This window comes from Ictalurus furcatus, chromosome 22 (assembly GCF_023375685.1).
Source record: "Ictalurus furcatus strain D&B chromosome 22, Billie_1.0, whole genome shotgun sequence".
Classification (NCBI taxonomy): Eukaryota; Metazoa; Chordata; class Actinopteri; order Siluriformes; family Ictaluridae; genus Ictalurus; species Ictalurus furcatus.
The window spans coordinates 4269242-4288122 of record NC_071276.1 but is presented as its reverse complement, the minus strand read 5'-3'; the positions used below and the strand labels follow the sequence as shown (position 1 = coordinate 4288122).

The window sequence follows — 18881 nt, the reverse complement described above, 5'->3', positions numbered from 1 at the left end:
AAATTCTATTTTGGTCTCATCTATTTACAAAATATTCCAATAGCCTGTTGGCTTGTCCATCTTTAGCAAACTGCAGAGGGGCAGCAATGTTCTTTTGGAGAGCAGTGGCTTTCTCCTTGCAACCTGCCATGCACACCATTGTTGTTCAGTGTTCTCCTGATGGTGGACTCATGAACATTAACATTAGCCAATGTAAGAAAGGTATTTAGTTGCTTAAGTTTTACCCTGGGCTCCTTTGTGAACTCACAGACTATTACACGTCTTGCACTTGGAGTGATCTTTATTGGTTGACCACTCCTGGGAAGGATAATAATGGTCTTGAATTTGGAAAACAACTGACTCTAATTTCACCTTCAAATTAAACTGCTAATCTTAGAGGTTCACATACTTTTGCCACTCATAGATATGTAATATTGGATAATTTTCCTCAGTAAATATATGACCAAGAATAATATTTTGTCACATTTGTTCAATATGAATCTCTCTTTTTTTTAATTACTTGTGTGAAAATCTGATGTTTTAGGTCATATTTATGCAGCTATATAGAACATTCTATTTCAATTAATTCTTACAAACTTTCAGGCACTACGGTATTTCTCAGTACCTTGTATTACTTGCCAAATATTGTATACTTGCCACAGTGTTATTTTATTGTCTGATTCTGTCTGTCCTCTGCTGTTCCATTACTCCAGACACAGGAACAGTGAATGCATTGGTGCCTGCATTCTGATGTTCACAGTAAGTCTAGCCAAGCATCACAATCATCACACCCACACCACGTGTCACTACCCCCACTGCTTTCCCACGGAAATATACTGCAGTTGTGTGTTACTGAAGCCATTTCCCCCAAGCAAACTCAGATACACAGCAATGGCACTCAAAGAAATTTCATTCTTTAATCACAAATGTGCTTGATGATCACTTAATTCATTATGAGTTTTTCTTTTTATGTGGAAAATAAGTATCTTCACAATGAACAGAAACAGGTGCTGCAGTTTACTGATCACTTCCACACAATGCCAGCAGGATCTTTTCATAGTCACCCTGGGTGTCGTCCTGAAAATGACAGAAAGCATGATCAGACCACTGAAAGAAAATCTCAGCACAGTGTACAACTTGATGCAATGGTGCAGTGTTGCAACTACACTGCTCCTAATGTTAAGTGAATTGATATTTTTTTTAATTATGCAAAATGGAAAATGACTATTTGTGTATTATGAAGAGGTTAAGATATAGTTATTGATCTTGTCCTAAACCACAGACCACGATATTAAATACACTGTACTAGAGGTGTATTGAGACTGGGATGCTATAGGGTCAAACCAAAAAGTTGTAGGTGGTTTTACTCTTAGCTAGCAGGAGCAGGTGGGCAGATACAAAGCCCACGGGACAAAGAAAGACCACACTGGTGTTTATTGCTGCTGCCATTATTATTGATATTATTATTATTATTATTATTAGTAGTAGTAGTAGTAGTAGTAGTATAACTACAGAATGGCACATTTTAATTGGCATCTCCCCATTTGGTTGCATAATATCTAAGTTCCTTGTTTACACTTTCGTTTACATAGAGCCAATTTGAGAAACAGAATCAACACGAAAAACACTGCTGGTAGCTACAACTACAACGACATACAACTATAAACTTGGTCAGGTTTATTCAGCTATGTTTGTCAAAATGGATGTTCATGGTTGACCTGGAGAATGGAATCGTAGGACAGCCCACACTGAGAAGGAAACATGCCTTCAAATTAGGCAAAATAATGTACCCAAGAGGGGATCTGCCTTCCAAGATTTGTTGTGGAGCATGCAAATACAAACGCAATTTAAAAAATAGGTTTGCCATTATCATTTGTTAGCTCTTTTATTCATTTGCCTTATAGCAATTTGAGAGATTAGGCAGACAAGCAGATGGAAACACCAATTAGCAGCACTTTTTAATTTTCATCTATTACTTTATCAGAACCTACCAGAATGTCCTTGTAGAGAGTCTTGCCGTATTTCTTCTTGTATTCATTCTTGATCTGCACCAGGTCAATCTCCGAGCGGCTCACCATGATGCGGGTCAGGATCTTCCCTCTGTAGCCAGAGCCCTATATGCAAGTAATACAAAATACATTTAGCGCTGCAATTGTTCATTAGCGTATAGACTGCAGACCCCATGCTCAGGGGAGTGGAGTAGATATAAAAACCTAAAACGAATTTACCTTCATTGCCAGGTTGAGTTTTTCAGCGAAGTAAGCAGGTTTGCTTCCAGCACATTTGACTAGCAGAGACAAAAAAGGAGAAATGATTCCCTCATAAAGGTGGGGTGCTATTTACAAAGCATCGGCATGTTGATCTGGGAACAGATTTTCCTCAATAAATACGAACTTAGGACATTATAATCAATGGCCAACAAAGTAATCAACAATTCATATCTACAAGAATATTCTAGACTCTATAAATCAATATCCAATTTGCAGAATATTTCTTATTTCTTCTTCATTATTGATATATGAAAAAAAAAAAAAACCTGTTGATCTTGAATCTTCATTGGTGTGAAACTGACAAGATCTGTTTTGGGGATTTTTTTTTTTTTGTCCTGATGCACAACAAACACTTTATGGCCGGTTGTACGTTCTAACTCATCATTCTTGCCATATTTTTGCAACTGAGAGCTAACAGGCGTGTCAGGGAGTGGCAATCAAGGGACGGAAAAGGGAAACAAAACCTCAAATAAACTTTAAAACACAGGAGAAAGGTGTAATTGGGTTCCATTAATGCTTTTGTCCAAACTTGCAGCTAACTTGCTCAACCAGCTGGGATTGAACCCTTGATCTCATCCCTGAGAGTTGCTATATTATTTTTCCTCAAACCAACCCTAAATATTACCCATCAGTATAGAATGACAGAACAAGCATGAATATCTTACCAATGGCAACCAAAAGGTTCTCAATGTCTCCCTTTAGCTCCAGGTCAACTGCTTTGGCCATATCCACTTTGCTGAACTTGGAATAGCATTCAAAAACTGGAAGACAAAGAAATAAGACAAACTGAGACAAGCTTTTATATAATAACAATGCTTAGTCTGAGCTGGAGGACTGGTGTAGCTCAGCAGTTCAAGTTAACATTGTTTTTGTAAGTGGAGTTCAAATTCCAAGCCTGTTGTGTAGATTAAACACTCACATTGCAAACAAGTTTGAAAATTCCTAATGCTACCATGCTTTTAGATTCCACTGAAATGCCACAAGCACTCAATACTTTTGAATTAGGATTAGGTATGACACAGTAAAGATACAAACCCAAACAATTAGAATCATTCCTTGGACCAACACTGTGGCGCATATGGTCCAACGTTTCTTCAGTTCCTCACTCAACTTCAACTCAGAACTTTAGTTCAAAACGGTTTGACTTGCAAAAATGCTAGAAAAACTCATAACCATGGTTTTATATTATCATGCCATATGCATATCAGAGACATTACAAAGAACAGTTAAGCATGGAATAAAGTAGCAGAGACCCTTATTGCCTCTGGGGAATGTACGTACCAAGTACAGTTAGCTGGTTTTGCTAATCTGCCAATGAGGCTAGTACAAAGTCCAGAACGTAACGTTCAAACAACTGATTTTTTACGCTGATTAGTGCATTATTTAATTTATGTTTAACTAGTTGGCAGATCGCGCTATCTATCCATCCATCCATCTATATATACAGTATCTCACAAAAGTGAGAACACCCCTCACATTTTTGTAAATATTTGATTATATCTTTTCATGTGACAACACTGAAGAAATGACACTGTGCTACAATGTAAAGTAGTGAGTGTACAGCTTGTGTAACAGTGTAAATTTGCTGTCCCCTCAAAATAACTCAACACACAGCCATTAATGTCTAAACCGCTGGCAACAAAAGTGAGTACACCCCTAAGTGAAAATGTCCAAATTGGGCCCAATTAGCCATTTTCCCTCCCCGGTGTCATGTGACTTGTTAGTGTTACAAGGTCTCAGGTGTGAATGCGGAGCAGGTGTGTTAAATTTGATGTCATCGCTCTCACACTCCCTCATACTGGTCACTGGAAGTTCAACATGGCACCTCATGGCAAAGAACTCTCTGAGGATCTGAAAAAAAGAATTGGTGCTCTACATAAAGATGGCCTAGGCTATAAGAAGATTGCCAAGACCCTGACACTGAGCTGCAGCACGGTGGCCAAGACCATACAGCGGTTTAACAGGACAGGTTCCACTCAGAGCAGGCCTTGCCATGGTCGACCAAAGAAGTTGAGTGCACGTGCTCAGCGTCATATCCAGAGGTTGTCTTTGGGAAATAGACGTATGAGTGCTGCCAGCATTGCTGCAGAGGTTGAAGGGGTGAGGGGTCAGCCTGTCAGTGCTCAGACCATATGCCACACACTGCATCAAATTGGTCTGCATGGCTGTCGTCCCAGAAGGAAGCCTCTTCTAAAGATGATGCACAAGAAAGCCCGCAAACAGTTTACTGAAGACAAGCAGACTAAGGACATGGATTACTGGAACCATGTCCTGTGGTCTGATGAGACCAAGGTAAACTTATTTGGTTCAGATGGTGTCAAGCGTGTGTGGCGACAACCAGGTGAGGAGTACAAAGACAAGTGTGTCTTGCCTACAGTCAAGCATGGTGGTGGGAGTGTCATGGTCTGGGGCTGCATGAGTGCTGCCGGCACTGGGCAGCTACAGTTCATTGAGGGAACCATGAATGTCAACATGTACTGTGACATACTGAAGCAGAGCATGATCCCCTCCCTTCGGAGACTGGGCCGCAGGGCAGTATTCCAGCATGATAACGACCCCAAACACACCTCCAAGACGGCCACTACCTTGCTAAAGTAGCTGAGGGTGAAGGTGATGGACTGGCCAAGCATGTCTCCAGACCTAAACCCTATTGAGCATCTGTCAGGCATCCTCAAACGGAAGGTGGAGGAGCACAAGGTCTCTAACATCCACCAGCTCCGTGATGTCGTCATGGAGGAGTAGAAGAGGACTCCAGTGGCAACCTGTGAAGCTCTGGTGAACTCCATGCCCAAGGGGGTTAAGGCAGTGCTGGAAAATAATGTTGGCCACACAAAATATTGACACTTTGGGCCCAATTTGGACATTTCCACTTAGGGGTGTATTCACTTTTGTTGCCAGCGGTTGAGACATTAATGGCTGTGTGTTGAGTTATTTTGAGGGGACAGCAAATTTACACTGTTACACAAGCTGTACACTCACTACTTTACATTGTAGCAAAGTGTCATTTCTTCAGTGTTGTCACATGAAAAGATATAATCAAATATACATTATATCATTTACAAAAATGTGAGGGGTGGACTCACTTTTGTGAGACACTGTAGCTGCTTCCATTTCTCATCAGAATGCTGGGCAGTGCACATAAGAGACAAAATATCAGCAACTTTTCACTTGTTCGTGTGAATGCAGGGTTAAAATCAGTGATATTTAAAATATTCTACACAACTCTGTACAATTAAATATGGTTAAATATGTACCTTTTCTGAGTTGAGGAGCGCTCCTGCTGGTCAGGATGTTGATGAACACAGAGCAGTCGGTGCCTTTCCTCTTCTCTCCGGCCTCATAGAGATCCTAGAGAATTGCACACATCGTTTATAAGCAAGTTAAGATAAAAGCATAAATACAAAGTGCCTGCACACACACACACACACACACACACACACACACACACATCTCCTTACCTTGGCGTCTTTTTCTGCCAGATCCACATGCACAGTCTTGTCCTCACTTCTGGTAGCCTGTAGGACAAGCAAAATGTAGAAATTCAGTTGTTTACACACAAACCCTCACTATTCCCTTCATCCAAACATTGTGTTCAGTTATGAACCTACCTTGCAGAGAGCCAGAAGGCAATCCCTGAAGTATCCGCTCGTGTCAGACTTAATGTCGGCCTCCAGCTCCTTCTTGAATTCTATAGAAAATAATATTAATTTTGGTTGCTTATTCCTATTATAAGTCAGATACTCCATGCATTGAGTTAGTCACTGTTAGCTAGTTAGCTTAACATTTACAGAATAAATAAATAAAATTGTAAAAAATAATCAGTGACACCATGGTGGGATGCGGAGTCATAGATGACTTTGGGTCAGTCCTTTCCAGGTTATTAACTGACTCAATAAATTAGCTTTCTCAGCTATGCATTATGGTAGAAACTGTATTCATCAGGAATGGGTCCATGTGGTGCTCGCACTGTAACCCATCAAACCCACATGAAATCCTCTTCTGATTATGAATTTGAGCCTGGTTAATATCTATACATCATTTACAAGCCTCAACACCATCAGAGGAGAAGCTACAACTACCATACACCAATATTTTCATCCATTTTCCCATAAATAAAAAGTCAAGCTTACCCTCCTTGTAGGCATGTTTGATGTCTCTGATCTCCTTATTGGATCTGGAGGCCAAAATCTCAATCAAGGTGTCCTCCTCTGTACCCAAGCCCTAGAACGTGAGCAAGCGCTAGAGATTAAGACATCCTCATAATTGCATCATAGATTCAGAAAATGGATGAATACAGGTTCGTTATATTTAATGCAATTCAGGTGAAACAAATCCAGTTCTGCTGTACCCTGACACAACACAATTTACACTATGTTCTTATAGAATTTTCAACACATCCTTCCCCCTCATGACTTGATAAAATTGATCACTTGCATCAAATGAATGGTCACTTGCTCCACAAGCGTATATGTACTCAGGGAGTGGGCATCCCTGTTTTCATGCAGTCAGTGATTTATCAGTTCACATTGCTCAAATCACTTCACACTGGTTGCTAGATGGTGTTCCTGTCCTGATTTACTATTGGTTGCCATGCATCTGGCTAGAGCAGCATCTGGCTAGAGCAATATGGCCATACAAAGTACATAATCAGCTACAGAATGTAGGTAAAACCACCATTTGGCCCTCAATCAGATGTCAGAGGTCCTCCTCTTTAAAAAGAAATGAGATGTTTGACCATTGTGGCTACAAATTAAATGTATTCTACATCACATGTCTTCATTTCTATGCAATCCTGCACAATTTTATTAAATATAATCTGCAAACATCTGCACAGCAAACATCACTGTCAAGAAAACACTGTCCTGAGTGAAATGCCCAAGGAACGCAATCAAGGATGAATTGACTAGGCTAGAACAACACACATCAAATGTCTTCCTGCTTTACACGAGATGTAACGGAGTGGAGAACTGGGAAGCTACAGAGCTGTGACTTAGAAGATGACCTCCAAAACATTCATGGTAAGGATTCAGTGTATTACCTTAATGGCCAGTTTGAGCTGCTGGGCATCATACTGAGCAGGAGTCTTGAGCAAAGCCAGAACCACATCCTCCAGCTCACCTTTCAGTGCTGCCTGCAGAGCGACATCGAGGGGCTGCGCACAAAAGGGGCAACGTTTTTCACCAGTTTTAGTCATTTCCAAAAAGTGGGCATACACACCCTTAGTACATATCATTGTTTATTTGAAAAATCTGCTTCTATAACCATTTATCATGTTATCTCTATCAGTATACTAACATTTACTCTTTAGTGATATTTATGCCTCATGGTTGAGTCAATGTGTGTCTTCTTTATAGACTTCCTACACTTGAGCTATACCTGATCCTCTAAGACACTGGATCTCAAATTGGAGTCCATGATTTTATTTTTTATTTTATGTTGTTACAGTGTTGGGAATCACAGCCCTCATTATCAACATGATTATATTCAGGGGTCCAAGCACAAAAGTCAGCTCAGACCTAATGCTTTATGGTGCCAAAAAAAAAAAAAATACTCTTTGAAAAATCTAGATAATGTTCATGAAATAACTCTGTACTGAGGTGGTCAGTGGAATTTATTTTATAGTCAAATGGGTCTTTGACTACAGAAATCTTTATTAGGTGAGGTTTGGTGATGAGTAAAAGTGAGCCACAGCATGGGTGTGGGAGAGCTTACTGGCTTTATTGAGTCAACAACTGAGTATCTTGGATTAAACAATAAGCAATCGAGTCTTGTGGATTTACTAGTGCAATTTAGTAGACTTACTTTATCAGCTCTCAGGTATGCGTTCAAGTGTTGGCCAGGCAAAACCCTTCAAATGTTGATATTTTCTATTATGTAGTAATAAAGACTAGAGAATTTTTTCTCTTTTTTTTTTTTCCATGTAGCTCAACCACAAGTAAAGTTCAACCATTTTAAAGTCTGTTTATCCTTACTCTGTTTATACTTCTATCCTTTATACTTAAAAGTGAAAAAGGATTTCATTCCAATTTAACTGAAACACACCAAAACATTAATTGTTCAAAATAAACTACTATCCTGTACATTGATTTAATGACTATTCAAAGTTTTTAAATTTTTTGCCAGAATCCAGCTTCAGCGACATCTGATACGTGTTTTCCTGAAAAGTTTTAGAGACTTCACCTTGCCAGTGGCCTTCTGATACGCAGCTTTGATCTGCTGCCTCTGATTGTTGGTCCGCTTCACGAGAATGTTGATGATGGTGTCCTCATCTACACCTGAGAGCAACGAACTACAGGTCAGAACACTTACACACAGTGCAATTCAACAATACAAAGAAAAATAATAGCATCAGCAGTGTAGCCTGTATGATTAATACAGGTCACATTATCCATCTAGATCATTCTAACAGAGACATATGCAAAAGGAAAACATATTTCAGAGCTAGAAGCAAACGTTAGAATTGCACCATATGAAGGGTTTTCCCAGGCTACCACACACACACACACACACACACACACACACACACACACACACAAACATACATACATGTAGAGTATCTACAGTTCATTTATTTCATGAGTCAGAGTATTTGGCTCATGATTTAGTGCAGATGAAACCGTGTTTGTTGTTACACAGGTCAGTTTGATCTGTTTGATCATGTTACCTTTTGTCTTGATGGCTTGGTCCAGAAAGGCCGCATCTCCGGCTGCGTTAAACTGAGGGAATAGTATCACAGTCCCCTGACAACCCTACAAACACACACACACACACATACACACACACACACAGTTAAAACACACACACAAAATCTACCTCGCAAAACATCCATACTCTTAAAGGGATAGTTTGACAAGAGTTTAAATTGACACATTTTTATCTGCCATTTTATCTGCCCAGATATTCTTTGCAGTGGATCTATATGTTTCCTTTTCACACACACTGTGCAGGCTTCATGTCTAAATAATCACACACTCACAACATGTATAGATGAAAACAACATGTATAAGCTCAGAGATATTTGTACATGAACAGTTCATCAAAAGAGAAACGTCTCCGTTAAAATCATCATCTGGATCACTTCTAATATCCAAACTAGCCTTTATAAATTCAGCTATGTGCTAAGGAAAATTGTGCATAAGAAAGTGATACAAAAGCAGAAATAGTTCAGATGATTGAAAAAGCGATTCATAAGCTGAAGTGATTCATCTTCAGGGTGGAGCTTTTGTCCATTTTTATAGACAACAGTGTCAGAAACCACAACAAGCATGCCATGTTTTAGTCATGCTAAACCAGTAACCATAAGCTTCGCCCACTTGATAACAAGATTAGCTTTGGAACGTCCGTGCAAAAGTAAGCATGAGAACCAAACGTGTCTTGGCTGATCAATTACATTTTTAGTAAGGAGGAAATTTTGGCCAAACGATACCTTTAATAAATCTGCAAACACCAAAGTTATTGCCTACAACTGCTTCAGAAACATGAAACACACTCAGGTAAACTAATACACACTTGTTGCTATTCTTGAAAAAAAGCTGATTTAATCCAGAGAGGACATGCTTACATCAGACTCATACACTCCCCTCGCTCCCTCTCTCTCTCTCTCTCTCTCTCTCTCTCTCATGGTAAATTTTTCTGTCTGATGAAGAGAAAAAGGAGTTGGTTTTTCACTCATTCCTTCAAAATCTGTTATGGAAACTTACAACATCATCAGGAACACCCAGATATATAATCTGCTTAAGAAACTCGCCACGAAAAGCCATGTTGGATGAATCTGCAAGAAATAATATTCTGATTAAGTGCCAAGGCTTTAAATCTCATAATAAAACATTCAATTGGACAAAAGTGACTGAAATCACAGTCATGCAGTGAAGTGTGATACAGATGATTCACTTCTCATGCATGTGCATGCAAAGCTTTTTTTTTTTTTAAAAAACTTCATAATTAGGAAATATAAAAAATATCTGCACTTAAATATCATACATATGTAACCTAGGTTGAATATATTATGCCTCAAGACATAAGCTATATTGCATTATTATATATGTAGACCTTTTAAAATCATTGTAATTAGTTTGGAAGTTTTCCAAACAGTTTTCCAGCATCACTATAGTACTCCATATATTAAGAAGTCCAAAAAGGAATCATCTTTAAAAATTAATTAATTAATAAACACATAAATGAATGAAAGAAATCAAATCACTGAGGACATCTCAACTCTTCACTTACCAAGATCTTCGCTCTGACAGACGGTGGAGATGCTGCACAAACACCGCAGGTTTATTATATCCACACTCTGACGTAACAAGTGTGGCAAAATTTTAGGTTGGCTTGATTTCTGTGTCCTTGTGGGTGTGGCTAATTGCTGCACATTACAGGAACCCAGGGAGTGAAAGAAATATATCAAAAATGTACCACCACACCCTTTACTGAAGGGACATCAGCCCCTGCCCTTTTTCTAAATTATTTAAAAGTGTCCCTCTCAACATTAATTAATAAACAATTATATTATGTAAAAATCATTTGAATTCAAATTAACATGAGAGCATGCACACAACAGTAGCAAATTAATCAGAAAAAGTCTCAGAAGTTTTATTATTAGTCTCAGAAGTAACATTTTTGTTATGTCTTTCTACTTACACATTGTTTTATGATTTAAATGATGTTTATAGATGTTGTGGACATCTGCGAGACATCCCTTCCTGTTATCACTTACATTATAGCAGCTGTAAACTGTAGTCCCCTCATCAGCCTGTGTTTTCTCTCTCTCTCTCTCTCTCTCTCTCTCTCTCTCTCTCTCGCTTAATGGTAATAAGACAACAAAAAAAAAGCATGTCATGTTGTCATATTATTGAGAAAAGCACAAACTCATCTGTCCTGAAAATTTACTGACTGTTACAAAGCGTTGACACTGGAGACTCCTTCCATAAATGTTAAACAATCGTCTCCTTACAGGAAACTTCACCATGTCAACAATTTTTCAGTAAAGGACAACACATTAAATATGTTTATTATTAGGCTGAGATTATGTCGATTGTCTGCTGTACAAACACGTTAATATAAAGACAGCTGACACTGTCATCAGAGCTGCTATTATGGAAAATTAACTGACACTTTCAGAGTATTCGTATTCGAGGCCTGACCAAGTGCATTTATATACAAGTTAGGTGTAGCTGATAACCTGAAAACTACATATTTGGCCAAGATCTAAAACATTTTTAAACCTTTTAAAAGACCAGCTAATATTATGCATATGTTGTTTTATCTTCAGTACAGAACAATGTAGATCATTTAATACTTTGTAACTATTAAAGCACACATTCATGAAATCTACGAACATGCCCAGCTCTTCACATATGTACACAGGTTACTACAGCATCCTGTTTTTCTCTTTGAATATCTGTGTACATTATTTTTTTAAACAGTTTTCTCTGCAACACATACAGATGAGGCTTTGAATTCCGGTCACCAGTACATGTACATGCACGTCAAAGTCTGCTAAAGAAAATAGAAGGTGGCAACATGGAATTATTATCAATTATTACAACATTATGTTATCAAATAATCACTCTATATAATCACTCCTGTCTTGATGATCTTAAACATGTCCGTGCAAAACTTTTAACAGGTTTTAACCATGTTTAGGTGTGTTTCTGTGTGAGAATCAACAGTTACCGTACCTGTTTCAGAAAGGTACTAGGCCCTTAGTTGCACATATACATTAGTCATAGATCACACTCTCATTTACTTAAGAAGGCTCTGATCAGATTTCTCCTAATCGCTCAGACTTAATAATTAGTTTATGAGTTACTCTCCCCTCTGAAACTATTGGAACGGCAAGGCCAATTAATTTGTTTGTGCTATACACTAAATACATTTGGGTTTGAGATCAAAGGATGGATATGAGATGAGAGTTTAGGATTTCAGTTTTTATTTCCTGGTATTTACATGTAGACATGTTAAACAACATAAAACACAGAACCTTTTGTATCAGACCACCCAATTTTCAGCTGAGCAAAAGTATAGGAACAGATACGTCTTGAAATAAATTAAACACTACCTGATATTTGTTTGCATATCCCTTGCTTGCAATTATTGCATCAAGCCTGTGACTCACTGACATAACCAAATAGTTTTTTGCTTTTGTGATGCTTTTCCTGGCTTTTACCGTAGTCTCTTTCACATGGTGATTGTTTTGGGGGATTTCTCTCTCCAGTCTCCTCTTCAGGAGGTGAAATGCTGCTCAACTGAGTTTAGGTCTGGTGATTGACTTTGCCAGTCTAAAACCTTCCACTTTTTGCCCTGATAAAGTCCTTGGCAGTGTGTTTGGATAATTGTCTTGATGCATAATAAAGTTTCTCCCGATTAATTTGGATGCATTTCTCTGTAAATTGACCAATAAAATGCTCCTGTAAACTTCTGAATTCATTCTACTGCTACCATCACGATTTACATTATCAATAAAGATTAGTGAGCTTGGTCCAGAAGCAGTCATTCAAGCCCAAGCCATGACACTACCTCCACCATGCTTGACTGATGAGATTCTATATTGTGGATTATGAGCAGATCATTTCTTTCTCCACACTTTGGCCTTTCCATCATTTTGGTAGAGGTTAATCTATGTTCCAGAACTTTTGTGGATCATCTTTGTATTTCTTTGCAAATTTCACTGGCTTTCTGATTCTTACTGCTAATGAGGGGTTTTCATCTTGTGGTATGGTTTTTCTCGAAGGGTGAATTGTGATACTGTCACCCCTGCCCTGTGAAGGTTGTTGGTGATGTCACAGACTGTGGTTTTGGGGATTTACACATTTTTTTTTTTAATGTTTTCTTTCTTTTTCAGTACATTCCAACTTTTTGTATTGGCTATGCCCAATGTTTGTGTAATGACTGATAGATTCTCCCTCTTTTCTCCCATAGACAGCTCTCTCGTCTTCATGTTGGTTTATGCAGTCTACACAGGCAAAACTTAGGGCTCAAACCATGCATAGACATTCATAGATATTAATTATTTAAAGAATCACTTTAACAGAGCACACCTGGGCAGCAAGAAACATTTATCAGCCACAGGCACCATCTATGTCTGTGATTGCTTTGATGGTTAATATCTATGGTGTTGTTGTGTTTGTTTTCTACACACCCATGGTGGAAAAAAATTCCCTCTTTGAGGACAAATAAATCATCTATGTATGTATGTATGTATGTTTGTTTGTTTGTTTGTTTGTTCCAGTATTTTTTATCACTTGAAAAAATGGGTGAGCCCAGATAAAAGGTGCCATGTTTTATGTTGTTTAACACATCTAGATGTAAATATGAGGAAATTAATTCTGTTGTCTCATTCATCTTTTGATCTCAAACCCTTTTGATCAAAATCTTTTGATCTCAGATCTCAATTTTTTCAATGTATAGTGAAAAAAATAGAGATGGCCTTGCTGTTCCAGTACTTTTAGAGGGGACTGTATGCAAAATGTCAGATATTAATAGTGTAGAAATGTCAGTTTGTCAATAGTTTGTATATCAATATTCTCAAATAATGTCCACCCCATAATTTTGCCTTATGTTGACTTCATGTTATAGGAGAGTCCCATGATTTTTTAAAATCTTCTTGGAATTCAGATTTTTCCTGGGCTCAGAGAAACTCTGTGTGTCATTTCTCATGTTGTCTATGTGTCTGCATGGGTTTTATCCAGGTTCTCTGATTTTCTCCCACCACCCAAAAACTTGCAGCTTGGTGAACTGGCTACACTAAATTACCCCTAGATGTGAATGAGTGTGTGAAAGTGTGTGCTCATGGTGCCCTTCGACAGACTGGAGTCTGTCCAATGTGTGTATGTGCCTCACGCCCAGTGTTCCTGGGCCTGGCTCTGGTTTCACATAAATAACGAATGGTACAGGAATACTGTTCTGGTTCCAAGCTACTTTTCACATCAGCACTGTCAGGTACACTGTCCGACTCGCGGTGGTGGTCTGTGGGTTCGCATAAATAACGAATAGTGCTGGAATACCGTTGTGGTTCCAAGCTACTTTCCGGTGCTAGTGGAGTTTGTTACTGTGAAATGCCAGCCATACTACCTCCCCAGAAAGTTTATCACCATGATCATTGTTGCGGTGTACATTCCCCTTGGCACTAACACAAGGGAAGTGTTAAGTGAACTCTATGGGGTTTCATTGTCGCTGGAGACTTTAACCACTCGAATATGAAATCAGTGCTGCCAGAATCCCCCCAGCATGTTGATTTGGTTGCTCGGAACACATGTCTGTTGTGCTAATCCCAGCATACAGACCACTCTTGAAGAGTGCCAAACTGGTCCTGAAACAGGTGAGAACCACCCAAAAACATGCAGATTGGTGAATTGGCTACACTACCCCTAGGTTTGAATCCGTGTTTGAAAATGTGTGTTCATGGTGACCTGCGACAGACTGGAGTCTCATCCAAGGTGTGTATGTGCCTCACGCCCAGTGTTCCTGGGCCTGGCTACACCCCTGCCCAGGATAATGCAGCTACTTAAACGGAGTGATTGAGCTAAATTTTCATTTTGTGAAAAAGTTTAACAGTTGAAGGATAAGTGCCTTCCTCATGCCCCAACAAGCTCAGGTAGCAGAAGATTTATGGACAAATATGTTTGTGTTTATTTATTCTTCTACATTAGGAATAAGATTTGGCGATGACAAAGTCAGGGGTTAAAGTGAGTGAGGATGAACAAAAATGATGATCCGCACCCTCAGTAAATTGAAGAACATCACAGACTTGGAGGAATACACAGCATGAGTGACTGGCTACATCAGCAAATGCATAGATGATGTGACTTTCTTCAAGTCCATCACTACATGCACAAACTAGAAGCCGTGGATGACTGCAAAAGTTATCTCACTGCTGAAAACCTGAGACACTGCCTTCAGGTCTGACAACAAGGCAGCCCTATGAAGCAAAGCGCAACTATGCAGAAAGGCATATGTGGCAAGGCATTCAGGCCATCACAGACCACAAAGTTACACCACTTGTCTGTGATGATGATGCCTCGCTCCCAGTTGCACTGAGCGATTTATACACACGGTTCAAAGCACAGAACAATATGCCAGCGTGGAAGACCACCCCAATTCCCACTGACCAAGTAAATTGTCTGTCTGCAGTAGATGTCAAAAAAACTCTGTACAGAGTTAACCCACGGAACGCTACAGGTCCTGACAGCATACCTGGCTGGGTGCTCAGGGAATGAGCTGATCAGCTGCAGATGCCCTCATAGACATCTTTAACATTTCCCTGCACTAATCAGTCATCCCTCTGTGCTTCAAGGTGACCACCGTCATCCCTGTGCCGAAGAAATCGTCTGTGTCTTGCCTGAGTGACTACACGTCCGTTGCACTCACATCTATCATCATGAAGTGCTTCGAGCAGCTAGTCATGAAACACATAAACAGCAGTATTCCTATCACACTGAACCCATTTCTGTATGCCTACCGTCCCAACCGTTCAACAGAAGAAGCCATATGTACTACCATCCATCTTTCTCTGACCCATCTAGACAAAAGGACAACTATGTAAGTATGCTCTTCATAGACTTCAGTTCAGCATTCAACAAAATCAACCCACAACAACTGATAACAAAGCTGAGCCTGCTGGGTCTGACCACCTCCCTTTGCAACTGGATCCTGGACTTTTTGACTGGGAGACCCCAGTCTGTCAGGATCGGCATCTCCACCTCCAGTACCACCACACTGAACACCGGTGCCCCCCAGGACTATGTGCTCAGTCCACTGCTGTTTACCTTGCTGATTTAGGACTGTGCTGCAAATTTCAGTTCTAATCACATCATCAAGTTTGCTGATGACATTGCAGCCGTGGGCCTTATCAGCAACAATGATGAGTCAGCGTACAGGGGTGAGTTGAACCAGCTCGCAGAATGGTGTAGAGAGATCTATCTCTTAATGTTGATAAGACTAAATAGATGATTGTTGACTTCAGGAGAACCTGAGCGGACCACGCACCACTGCACGTCAATGGAACAATTGTGGAGAGAGTCAAAAGCTCAAAATTTCTTGCACATGACAGAGGACCTCTCTTGGACTCTCAACACCACCTGCCTAGCCAAGAAGGCCCAGCAGCACCTATACTTCCTGAAGAGAACCAAACTTCCCCTTCCCATCCTCACAGCCTTCTACAGAGGGATGATAGAAAGTGTCCTGACAAGCTGTCTCACCATGTGGCACGGGAACTGCACAGCTTCTGACTGCAAGACCCTTCAGCAAATTGTGAGAACAGATGAAAAGATCATCAGAGTCTCTCTATCCACCATGGACACCTCATTCTACAACCACTGCATCTACAAACCCATCAGTATTGCAGATGACCCCTCTCACCCTTCATGGACTCTTCACCCTTCTTCCATCTGGCAGAAGGTGTAGGAGTATCCGTGCTACTGCCAGCAGACACCGCAACGGTTTCTTCCCTGAGGCAGTCAGATTACTCAACACCCTGCTGTCTCCCAATGCTCAACTTGGGTAGTCAAACAACTAACCCACTATGACTCAATACCACTGCACACGACACTTTCTTGTATGTTAAGTCATGACAACTTAAAATGCAAGACGATACAGTAAAATAAGTCATATATACTGAGAGATTTAATTATTTCATGAGTAGGCCTCTGTTTATCCAAAGAGACTTACAGTTGAGAGTTGAGGTCACAGCAGACTACACATAAGAAGCACAAACACATTTTGCACGATAAATATATTAGAATACATCATATAACCAAGTATTGACATAGAAACAGTGATATTGCCTTGTATAATTATCACAACATGAATTCATTACCTCATTCCTGTGGATGTAAAGTGACGTTGCTTTTGTTGCACAACATGTGCTGCAATCTCTTCATAGCTGTGTCACAAACTGAATACTAAATACTGTACTAAATTATGTGCCACACCTGTGACAAACCTCCGTTGTTAAGCAGAGTTAGGGTTTAGCAGCGTGGTTAGTATGACTGGTCGTATGAACTAAGGGATAAGACAAAGAAGATAAATTAACACTGCAAGTGAAAAATGCCACAGAAAAATGGTCTGGATCCATATCATCATCTCTGGGGGCTTGAGCCCCTGCCCTTTTTCTAAATTATTTAAAAGTGTCCCTCTCAACATTAATTAATAAACAATTATATTATGTAAAAATCATTTGAATTCAAATTAACATGAGAGCATGCACACAACAGTGGCAAATTAATCAGAAAAAAGTCTCAGAAGTTTTATTATTAGTCTCAGAAGTAACATTTTTGTTATGTCTTTCTACTTACACATTGTTTTATGATTTAAATGATGTTTATAGCTACATTTAATGTTGTGGACATCTGCGAGACATTACTTCCTGTTATCACTTACATTATAGCAGCTGTAAACTGTAGTCCCCTCATCAGCCTGTGTTTTCTCACTCTCTCTCTCTCTCGCTTAATGGTAATAAGACAACAAAAAAAAAAGCATGTCATGTTGTCATATTATTGAGAAAAGCACAAACTCATCTGTCCTGAAAATTTACTGAATGTTACAAAGCGTCGACACTGGAGACTCCTTCCATAAATGTTAAACAATCGTCTCCTTACAGGAAACTTCACCATGTCAACAATTTTTCAGTAAATGACAACACATTAAATATGTTTATTATTAGGCTGAGATTATGTCGATTGTCTGCCGTACAAACACGTTAATATAAAGACAGCTGACACTGTCATCAGAGCTGCTATTATGGAAAATTAATTGACACTTTCAGAGTAGTCGTATTCGAGGCCTGACCAAGTGCATTTATATACAAGTTAGGTGTAGCTGATAACCTGAAAACTACATATTTGGCCAAGATCTAAAACATTTTTAAACCTTTTAAAAGACTAGCTAATATTATGCATATGTTGTTTTATCTTCAGTACAGAACAATGCAGATCATTTAATACTTTGTAACTATTAAAGCACACATTCATGAAATCTATGAACATGCACAGCTCTTCACATATGTACACAGGTTACTTCAGCATCCTGTTTTTCTCTTTGAATATCTGTGTACATTATTTTTTTAAACAGTTTTCTCTGCAACACATACAGATGAGGCTTTGAATTCCGGTCACCAGTACATGTACATGCACGTCAAAGTCTGCTAAAGAAAATAGAAGGCAGCAACATGGAATTATTATCAATTATTACAACATTATGCTATCAAATAATCACTCTATATAATCACTCCTGTCTTGATGATCTTAAACATGTCCGTGCAAAACTTGGTTTTAACCATGTTTAGGTGTGTTTCTGTGTGAGAATCAACAGTTACCATACCTGTTTCAGAAAGGTACTAGGCCCTTAGTTGCACATATACATTAGTCATAGATCACACTCTCATTTACTTAAGAAGGCTCTGATCAGATTTCTCCTAATCGCTCAGACTTAATAATTAGTTTATGAGTTACTCTCCCCTCTGAAACTATTAGGAACGGCAAGGCCAATTAATTTGTTTGTGCTATACACTAAATACATTTGGGTTTGAGATCAAAGGATGGATATGAGATGAGAGTTTAGGATTTCAGTTTTTATTTCCTGGTATTTACATGTAGACGTGTTAAACAACATAAAACATAGAACCTTTTGTATCAGACC

General features: G+C 39.2%; 1 protein-coding gene across 1 annotated transcript; it reads right to left on the bottom strand.

The window, feature by feature from the left end:
• Window positions 1-871: 871 nt before the first annotated feature.
• LOC128599203 (annexin A1) lies at window positions 872-10809 on the bottom strand. Its single transcript, XM_053610683.1, has 13 exons — window positions 10476-10809; window positions 9950-10020; window positions 8914-8998; window positions 8430-8524; window positions 7288-7401; window positions 6380-6470; window positions 5858-5937; window positions 5708-5764; window positions 5504-5597; window positions 2915-3010; window positions 2208-2266; window positions 1971-2093; window positions 872-1056 (listed from the first exon to the last, which is right to left on the bottom strand). The coding sequence occupies exons 2-13, from the start codon at window positions 10007-10009 to the stop codon at window positions 997-999; spliced, it is 1014 nt and encodes a 337-aa protein (XP_053466658.1). The 5' UTR covers window positions 10010-10020; window positions 10476-10809; the 3' UTR covers window positions 872-996.
• Window positions 10810-18881: the final 8072 nt, after the last annotated feature.

What these genes read in the sequence shown, in the direction of transcription:
- LOC128599203 (XM_053610683.1), bottom strand. Translation starts at nt 10,009, where the DNA reads ATGGCTTTTCGTGGCGAGTTTCTTAAGCAGATTATATATCTGGGTGTT. An exon ending in ATCAGAAGGCCACTGGCAAG is followed by an intron (nt 7,402 to 8,429) that starts GTGAAGTCTCTA and finishes TTTTGTGCGCAG; the next exon opens with CCCCTCGATGTCGCTCTGCA. An exon ending in CTCTCTACAAGGACATTCTG is followed by an intron (nt 1,057 to 1,970) that starts GTAGGTTCTGAT and finishes TGTCATTTTCAG; the next exon opens with GACGACACCCAGGGTGACTA.